Raw genomic sequence first — 10,800 nt, 5'->3', positions numbered from 1 at the left:
GTTCAAATGAAGCTATTGATTATGCTTCTATGTGAATTTCAGATTTTACTTGATTATGTTGATTTAAGGATTAATTTGGTTGATTTACATATATACATATGTTTTTGGTTTCAATATATATCAATATTGAACAAAATGAATTTGATGATTTCTTACGAATTGTATTTGGATTGAGAAATCTATTACGGTTATTGTTGTTTTTATTTTGGATTGAAGTCCAAATATGATTTTTATGATATAAAAGGGCTAATTGAAGCCAAATGATTTATGGTTATGAAATAGTTTGGAATTTGATTGTGAAAGGAATTTGAACACGTTATGATTTAATGATTTTATATCCATCGAGAGTTATCCGGATCGGTGGTTTTATATTTGAAGACCATGTTCAGTGAGGGACATGGCCTGTGTACACAGTTTGAAGACCTATTGGGTATGACAAAGAAGTGTTGGGTAAGACCATATGGGATAGGCAATGTTAAGAGACGTCTCGACTATATATGTGGTTATGAATTGATACTTAAGGGGAGAAACTTGAGGATGGATACAATGTTTTAAGTTCATTTGGATTATGTTTTCGGTTATGATTGATTTTGATATAAGGTTTTACGTTTGCTTGAATACGATTTGGTTTGATAAAACACTTATTTGATTACAAGTTGGTTTGATAAAACATTTATTTGATTATGAATTGGTTTAATAAAATTATATGAACTTTGGTTTTGAGTATGTTTGATAAGGTTTTGATTAAATCACTTTCTAAATGTATATATGTAGCTATGTTAAGTAAACTTGGTTTTTATAGCTGATAGTTTCTTACTGAGATTTTTGTCTCACGTTTTTAAATGTTTTAATGTTTTTAGGTGATAAAGTACATGATATAGAGAAGGTTACCGACCGGTTAGGCGAGGTTTGGAAGTTGGCTGCTTATTGCTAGAATTATGGTTAGAACTTTGGTATTGCAATTGTAGTATTATGATATTGAGATAAATTGGAGACTCTTAAGTGTTGATTATGATATTTCTATTTCACGCCCGATGCCGATTGAGGTCGTTTAGGGTCGGGTGTGACATATTTGGTCATTTTATATCATCTTCAAGACGTGCTCGTCTTTCTGACATCCTGGGAATTCGACAGGCCGAGCTCCCATTTATCTACCTGGGGGTTCCGCTGTTTCAAGGAGCTCCTAGGTCCCAGTTCTTGAATCCTCTGATTGATAAATTCCTCTCTAAATTTAGTCTCTAGAGGGGTCACTCCCTGTCTTTTGCAGGCAGGCTTACGCTGATCAAATCTGCTCTAACTGGAGCTCTAGTGCACTCCTTCCTATTGTATCGATGGCCCACTGCGCTCTTGAAGCGTCTTAACAGAGCTATCCGTAACTTCCTTTGGACTGGAGACATGGATTGAAGAAAACTCATAGTGGTTCCTTGGAATATCTGCTGCAAGCAAATTGTTCATGGAGGTTTAGGTATCAAAGATTTGAAAACATTCAATACGGCCTTACTTGCGAAATTCAGCTGGGACCTCATTCAGGGTCATGGATTCATCATCAACCTGGTTCGTCTCAGATTTCTGGAGCCTTCTGGCATTCCTAAGAGATACATCTCTAATTCTTCCATTTGGTCCTCGCTAAGAAACAACTTTCATCTGATTAATGATGATTCAGTTTGGTGGATTGGAGAAAACTCGAGGCTGAAGTTGTGGACAGACAAATGGATTGTGCCGTCGGTTGCAGACCAGGTTGGCATTCCCAAAAAATTACAGGCTAAATTGGTTGATCCTATTCAGAGCTACAGATTAAACGGCTCCTGGTTCAATTTACACGAGTTGTCGGACCAAGTTCAGTTCAATATCAGCCAAGTGGAAGCTATCGACGGTTCTGATCTGTGCGTTTGGCAACCGTCAGAGTCAGGTATGGTTACAGCAAAGTCTGTTTATTCGAGCCTTATTCAAGGGGACAAGGTGACTTGGATCAGGTTTGTTTGGAATCCCTTCGTCCCTCCCAAACAAGCTGCAACTTGTTGGATGCTGCTGCATGGAAAGCTGGCAATTCAGCCTCTGCTGCAGGCCCGCGGATTTGCGCTAGCTCAAAGATGCGAGCTGTGTAAATCACATGAAGAATCCGCCTTTCACCTTTTTGTGACCTGTGCAGTTACTAAAGAACTCTGGTCTAGCATTTTTAATGTTTTTGATATCACTACCAGGTCTGCGGAATCCTTTGCGGAATTCTTTACAATGTTGCGAGATTATCGTATCAGGCGCAGCAGAAGAAAGTTTTGGATTTTTGCGGTTGTTTCGTGTGTATGGTTCATCTGGCATATTAGAAACCAAGCTATTTTTGAGAATGAGCTTCCTTCAATCCAAACTATTAAGCACAGGTTGTTTCGATTGATTTTTGAATACAGAGGAGTGGCTGCCATTTCTGTCCGCCCACCCCAGGAACCAGATCTTATGATTGTTCGTTGGATTGCCCCCCCGGCTTATTGGATCAAGGTAAACACAGATGGTGCTTCAAGTGCTTCAGGTGAAGCAGGCGCAGGTGGGCTGTTTATAAACTCAAGGGGATTTGTAGTCGGATGTTTCGCTTTCCCAATTCCGAATGCGCCGGCTCACCTTGCTGAACTCCAGGCAATTACATATGCAATTGAAGCTGCGTGGAACAAAAACTGGCGCAATATCTGGATTGAATCTGACTCATTGTATGCAGTGCAGCTGCTGAATAATAATCAGGCTGAGGTCCCCTGGAAAATCAAGAGAGTGGCAGAGATGCAGAAGACTTTTATCAGTAATGAATTGGAGGGCTACTCATATTTTTAGGGAAGGGAATCAGGCAGCAGATAGACTCGCGAACCATGGGCAATCGGCAATCTCTCCCTGCTGGTGGCATTCGGCTCCCTCCTTCTGTCAGGCTTTTGTCTTTGACGACTTATGCAATGTAGCGCATATTCGTGTTATGTAATTCTTTCTTCATTTTCTCTTTTCCTTCTTTTTTCTTCTCTCCCCATCTCTTTTCTGTATTTTTTATTCTTTTTTAATAAAAGGGTTGTTGGTTGTGCTGGGGGTGCTAACCTAGTTGGGATGCCCGGCCTTCCTTCGCGTCCCAACCTTCATTCAAAAATAATAATTATTATATAATGTTTGAATTTAATTGTAATTATATATAGAAAAACAAGAATTTACTCCACTAATGGAATAACAATAAGACAAATCGTCTCTTAACAATAATAGCAAAACAAAGAGCTTCAAAATTTATTTCACAACTTTTCTCTAACAATAACAGGGATGAGTTACAAATTTAAGTATATGGTTACCGGGAGAAAAACAGATTAATCATCTAAGTACACAATAATACAATTTTAAGCTTAAGATTCTTCAAACGATACTATTTCAACGTCATTAACAGAGGATGAGTTTTTTCGGTGACAGAAAAGTCTTATTGGATGGTCAGAATGCTAGAGGTTAAAGACAGAACATAAAATGTGAGAAACATTGTTAAAGCGAAAGGCAAGAACTAATAGATCCGAGTCGAGAAGGCTAGACAATCAATCTATTTAGTTTTGAAGCAACTTGACATGTATTTAATGTCAGATATTAATAAAAGATCTATGATTGAGCTTTAACTATAAGTTCAATCTTTTAGTTAAATTGGTTCCATTACATGGTATCAGAGCCGCTTGGACCAAACAGTCGAGAGTTCCAGTCCTGACAACCTCATTAATTTGTGGAATTAAAAAACACATGGCGAGATGGACCTGTGTTGTACAAGCTGCAAATCCAATAGGTATTGGTCCTCTTGGACCAAATGGCCGAAGGTTCAAGTCCTGACAATCTCATTAATTTGTGGAATTAAAAACACATAGTGGGATGAGTCTGACTTATATTAAGGGGAAATATATATATTAATGTGGAGATTTTTTTTTACTTATGTGATTTGGATATTTTAATCAGTTTAAGTCAATCTTAGTTTATATAATTAAAAATAAGTAAGGCAAGATCAATTGGGTGATCTTTGTTTTGTTACATATAGCAAAGAAAGGGATGATAAATGATGTTTATTTTTATACATACATATCAATCATAGACTAATATGCTTATGAAGTTGTCATTTTATATTTACAAATCTGTGAATATAATAAATATTCACAAACATGCATGAATAATTCACAAAACTTAATAATGCATTACTTAGATTATTAAAATGATTAATTTATAAGAGAAAGTATAAAAATCAATCTTATGATTTGACTAATTTGTAAAAATAATCTATGTTTGTTTAAACGTTTGTAAACAAGCACCATGTGCATTGTGAAGTTTATAAACTTAGTCATTTTATAAAAAATTATTGTCACGACTATTTACTCCAAAAGAAAGCGATTTGGAATAATTAAAAAGATTGATTATATAAATTACTTAAAATATAAGGTTTGATTTGGCAAAATAACTAAACTATAAGTATTGTTTGATTGAAAAATTGACTCACATATTCTTTAACTTCAAACTTCACAAAGTATAAAACCATTATTTGCAAACTTTCAAACCACAAACACTGTTTTTGAAAATCGGTCAAACCACAAGATTTAATTGTGTATTTTTTCCTAAATTATATAATAAAAAATAATGTATATAATAGGCATTATACCCATTTAGGTCCCCAAACTAAAGCTTCAAAATCAATTAGGACCCTAAACTATTAAAATCATCAATCAGGTCCCTGAACTAAGCAAAAATCATCAATTGACTCTCAATCCTATCCTAAAATCAGAAACTGTGACTATTCGATATAGACTGTAATAATCTATGTGTTGGTTCAAAATGGGTTTGGGGAGAGGGCCTGAAACTGTTCAACCGAATGATTTTCGATGAGGCCTCAATTAATGATTTCTGTTTAGAATAGGGACTTATTGATGATTTTTTGTTAGTTCAGGGACCTAATTGATGATTTTAATAGTATAGAGTCCTAATTAAATTTGAAGTTTTAGTTTGGGGATTCAAATGAATATTTTGTCTATATAATACTGAAAGCCGAATAGAATACAATAAAACTTGAGATTAATCATATATTCTCTTTGGTATCAAATCAAAAAAGGCAAATTAAAAAATTGGGAGTAGCCACAACATGGAATTTATTTTCTTAATTGACAGATTAACTAAGATACTCTAACCACTTCCCATACATATAATATTGCTAAATCACATCTACGACCCTTCAACTTTGCTCTTATTTTTATTATTGCCCTTTAACTTTGCATTTTTACTATCATAATAACAATTTTTACTATTGTTAAAGTCAAATTTTTTTACTATTTTTACTATCATTCATCTCTTCTAACTAAACAATACCTAAATGACTTTAAAACCAAAAAATGCAAAAATTAATTGTTGTAGAATATCAATTTCGTTAGCTTTAGAATAGAGGGTTACCGGTTCTTAGAGTCGCCATCTTGATCAACGGTAAAATAAGTCATTATGTTAGTAATATCCGTAAGGATGTAAACGGGGTGGGGCGGGGAATGCATTTCACATCCCCGTCCCCGACTAGTCGGGGATTCACCATCCCCATCCCCACGAGCTAAACGGGGACAAACTGATATCCATCCCCGTCCCACGGGAATCCCCATTCCCCGTTTACAGATAACCGTTATTCACATTTCTCATTCCCTATTCACCGCGGGGAATCACTGTTTATGTTTAAAAAATCAGTAAAGGAAAAAACGTTTAAGAAACAGTGACTAATAATACCAAATATTAACAACCATTCTCAAAATTTTCAAATAAAAAAAATCTAAAAATTGAAAACAGCCAATCACCTAATTAGAATGTAGTTAAAATCATCCAAAAAAATCAATTATCACGGGGAATAATCGGGGATCCTCATTGGAGATTAACGGAGCGGGGACGGGGATCCCCACGGGGTGGGGATACCTTTCCCCATCCCCGCCATGGGAGATAAAATTATCCCCATCCCTTGTCCTATGGGAATCCTTATCGGAGATTCTCCATCCCCGTCGGGCGGGTCACCGATGGGGATGGGGAATCCCCGCCCCATTTGCATCCCTATATCCGATTTTAAAGTTCCGAGGCCATAATTATTTTTGAATGGATATATTAAACCTCTTAATTATTTTTAAACGCATTAAGCTCCTAATCTTTTAAATGGAGACATTTTGATCATTTACTTTTTAACACATTAAGTCACTATTCGACGATCCATTATGTGTGTGATTCAAACTTTATTTAGCGCAGACAGAATTGACATCATATCATTGTTTTAAAACCTTAATTGACATGTAGATTACAAAGACCGGTAATTTCTTCATTTTTATTTTAAAGGAACAATGATATTCCTACAATTTTAGGCATGTCGAACGAGTTTGAATTATTCACACAACTGACACGTCTTACAAGGGCTTAGTGTGTTTAAAAATAATTGATCAAGAGTTTAATGTATCGATTTAAAATATCAACGGACTAATGTGTTAAAAAACAACTAATCAATGGATTAATATATCATATAAAGAAAATGATCAGGACTCATATATACATTTTACCTATATAATATTATATGCCAAGCATCTTCAAACAACTATATATAAATTAAAGTGTGTTTGTACCGTTGTACATTATAACACAGAAACATCAAATTTCATAGCCAAAATGACAGCTTCAAAGTCATTTTCAGGCCTCGTTTTCGCATTGATCATCTTTCTATTCGTCTCTAACTCCGCAAATGCACAATTAAAAGTCGGATTTTACTCGAAAACATGTCCAGAAGCTGAAGCCATTGTTAAAAAAGTTGTGGATCAAACCATGTTTGTGGCTCCCTCTCTTGCTGGCCCCTTATTGAGAATGCACTTCCATGATTGCTTCGTCCGGGTAAGTAACATCGTCACCGTATTTATATTATCTCTCACACACTCCTGCACGCAAAATAAGGTCAGTCTAGATGCGGAGCTGTACTCTTTTGGTTTGGTTGGTGCTGTAATTCGCACGGCTCTGAATTTTAATCCTGAATCCGTCACTGCTAATTTAATTATTGTTTTTTTGACGCATTATTAGCTCGATTTTGTTAATTTAATTTTATGGAAAGATGTTGAGAGATCTAGATGAAGTCAAAATGGAATAATTTGATATTCTATTAACGGATATATTGTTTTCAGGAGTAGGAGTTGGAGAAAGATTTAACAGAATTAAAATTCAAAATAAAAAATATTTGATTATATAGATGAGCACAATACCTGATCAATAGGAACTAAGTACGCATCTACATTGTTCGGTAAAAATCGAATTATCGACCCGAATCAATTCAATTCCGACTTTTGAATTCGGTAACTTTTAGCTTTTCCATTTAAGATTAGCTATAATTTTCGGTATATTTTGGTATATATGGCATGAAAAATAATATATAAGAATCGAATTGAACCGTGTTACTCATATTATATGCATTCATATTTATATACACACGAACACATTTCATATTTTTATTTTGATTTAAATTCGATTTTTTCGGTTTAAAATCAAACTAAACAGAATATTTTAATTATTTATATTTCAGGTTTACATATTATTCCGTTCTATGCTGGTGTTAACTATTTTGGGATTATAGCATCGTCTTTTTCGGTTTGGTTCGATTTTAGACCGATAAAATACACATTTCTAGATTTAAATGTCTGTTTGATTCAACTGTTGTTGTTATTTGTTACAGGGTTGTGACGGGTCGGTGCTGTTAAATGCTACAAACAGTAACCAACAAGTTGAAAAAAATGCATTACCAAATTTAAGCCTTCGAGGGTTTCAAATTATCGACAGAGTGAAGTCGGCTTTAGAAGTGGCTTGCCCTGGAATTGTTTCTTGTGCGGACATTGTTGCTCTCGTGTCTAGAGATGTCACTTTTGCGGTAACATTATATTATTTCAACTCATTCAATTAAAGTCTGTTCCGTGGTTGATTTCGCTTCCTTGTCAGATGTTTTGTTAGCTCTTGAATTTACTTTAAAATGTTATATTGATTGGTTGAATTTGTTTAAAATAACTTACCGACTTTCTAAACTTGATTAATGTGATTTCGTTCAGACAAAGGGACCGTATTGGGAAGTTGAAACGGGAAGAAGAGACGGAAGGGTATCCATTGGATCAGAAGCTTTAACAAACCTTATTTCTCCTTTTGCAAACATTTCTACTCTGATTACCATGTTCCGGGCTAAGGGCTTGGGCCTCAAAGATCTCGTGGTGTTATCCGGTACGTACATGTCTAGACTTATATCTTAATCTACCGTACTGTCAGATTAATCTGGTTCTGGACCATTTAGATGATACCATATCAACATTATTGTTAATCTAGTATTAGCTTAACGGTCTCAAACAAGTTTAATCCTAGATCAGAATCTTTCCTATAAACGACTTGTCTTATTTCATGATAATATATAGAATTGTGATAATACAGATTCTATTATATCTATTTTTATCAGTTGCGTTCACATGGACCTGATGACCATGTAAATTTGGTCATTCACCGTTAGATCTAGGCAGATTAAATATAAAAATAGAATGGATTGGTCAGTCCGATCTATTAGTTTTTTTTTATTATTTTCTTAAATCTTTACTTATATTTGTTGAGTCTTGTTAAATTAATGGACTAAAGTTTAGTTGTATTTTTTTAGAGTTCAAAGTCATTTTTTAATTATAATTTATTTTTTAATATAAATATATTAGTTGAGCAGTTAGGCTAAATTAGATAGGGTCAAATACATGAATATCATAATTAAGTACAAAATTACAACTAAGTCATATCATCAAATTTAATTTTTAATATGTCATTATTCTCTATGTATTATGATTTTACACCATAATTTAAAAAATTTAGACTCCAATTCATAAATCATAAACCCTAAAATATATTCTAGATTTCTAATTTATAAATTCTAATCCTTAAAATATATTAAATGTACTGATTTTACTAGTTTGACATAATCTATAGACTTGACATAATTGTAAATAATTCTTAAAAATGAATTTATGTGTAATTTTCCCAATTAGATATGTTCACGGATCCAAACAGCTGCCCAGCCCAGCAGGCCCAAGTCTCTTAGTCTTGGTTTGGATATGGAAAATTGATCTTGAATCAAGTCCGATCCAAATTCGTTAAACTCCGTCTATTTTTTTGGATGAATTTGGAATTGATAAAAATAGCATAGACCAGCCTGACCAACTTCATCTATTAATATTAATTTACAAATTTATATATTTAAATATTTATTTTTAAGTATAATTTTTTTTTTTATTTTTATATATTTTTTAGATGAGTTTATATGAACCGGTTTGTGATTTGATTTTAAATCCAAATCCAACTCAATCCATGCCTGCCTAAATTAGCAGTGGACTTGTTTTAAATTGAGCATTTTTAGTTAAAAGTCGGTTGGACGCGACACGAACGAGACCCAACCCAACACATGAACAAGTCTACATTTAAACGACTTGATAGATACATTGATTTAACCAGGGGTGTAAACAGGGGGTCCTAGGAGGGCCCAGATCCCTCCGGCTGCCGGAACCACCTTGATCTCGGGTAGGTTCGGCCCCCGTCTAAAAAAAAATGTATCGGTGTGTTCAATTAGCCTCTTAAGATGGTCCATTAAGTGTTAGGTTTGTCCAAAATTTAAAATTTTAATATTTTGGGCATATTCGGTACTCCCTAAATCCAAATTTCTAATTTTGGACCTGTTAGGCCTCTATAAATCCAAATTTCTAATGTTTTTGGTCAGTTAGGTCTCTCTAAATCCAAATTTCTAATTTTTTTAGTCTGTTATGCCCTCCTTAAATCCAAATTATTAATTTTTTTTACCTGTTCGCCCCTCCCTAAATCCATTTTTTTTTACATTTTAGAAATCTTAAACAAAATCTAGATTAATTTTGAAAAATTGAACATTAATACTTAAAAGTTGGTTTTTGACTGGATTTAGCAAATTTTTTTTTTTTGCTAATGCACGTGTAATTTACCACTGGATTTAACTACTCAATTAAACCTTAATTGATGATTCGTTCGTTAATACAGGTGCGCATACACTCGGAACATCACACTGCTTCGCATTCACAAATCGGCTATACAACTTCACCGGAAAAGGAATCAACAACGACTCCGATCCAACATTAGATTCGGAATACGCTGAGAAACTAAAGCTAAAATGCAGTCCGACAGACCAAACGACACTTGTAGAAATGGATCCGGGTAGTTTTAAGACATTCGATTCAAGTTATTACACACTTGTGTCTAAAAGAAGAGGTTTGTTTCAATCTGATGCTGCACTTCGTGACAACATTTACACAAGAGCTTATGTTCAGATTCAAGCTTGGAGTAAAGGATCAACTTTTTTCAGAGATTTTGGTGTATCCATGGTTCATATGGGTCGGGTCGGTGTTCTTACCGGATCTTCGGGTGAAATTAGAAAAGTTTGTAGTATGATTAATTAAATTATGATTATGTTTAGTTAGTTATGTTATATGATGGACTGTTTTTCTTATTTGTATTATTGAAAAGTTATCTAATAAAATTTGATTAGTATAAGGATATGGATGTCGTTTTTTTATAGTTTATCCGATTTTTCACCTAACAAAAAAATTTGAATGGACTGATTTGGTAATTATTGGACTGCACGTCGGATATTCTAAGTGAGTTTGTTGATAAGCCGGATAGTTTTATGCATTTTGGGGGATTGTTTATATCTGTTTTAATAACATAGTTAATATTTTAGGAAGTTATTTTGTGATTAACTCGTGATATGGATCTGTGATGATAATGTTGATTTTAATC

The 10,800-nt window shown here is 34.1% G+C and overlaps 1 protein-coding gene across 1 annotated transcript; it reads left to right on the top strand.

The window, feature by feature from the left end:
• Positions 1-6,651: 6,651 nt before the first annotated feature.
• On the top strand, positions 6,652-10,460 carry LOC136233511 (peroxidase 27-like). Its single transcript, XM_066023187.1, has 4 exons — positions 6,652-6,870; positions 7,700-7,891; positions 8,067-8,232; positions 10,045-10,460. Exons 1-4 carry the CDS (start codon positions 6,652-6,654, stop codon positions 10,458-10,460), a joined length of 993 nt encoding a protein of 330 aa, XP_065879259.1.
• Positions 10,461-10,800: the final 340 nt, after the last annotated feature.

This window comes from Euphorbia lathyris, chromosome 6 (genome assembly GCF_963576675.1).
Source record: "Euphorbia lathyris chromosome 6, ddEupLath1.1, whole genome shotgun sequence".
Taxonomy (NCBI): Eukaryota; Viridiplantae; Streptophyta; class Magnoliopsida; order Malpighiales; family Euphorbiaceae; genus Euphorbia; species Euphorbia lathyris.
The sequence above is the reverse complement of the archived record's forward strand: the minus strand, read 5'-3'. Positions and strand labels throughout refer to the sequence as shown.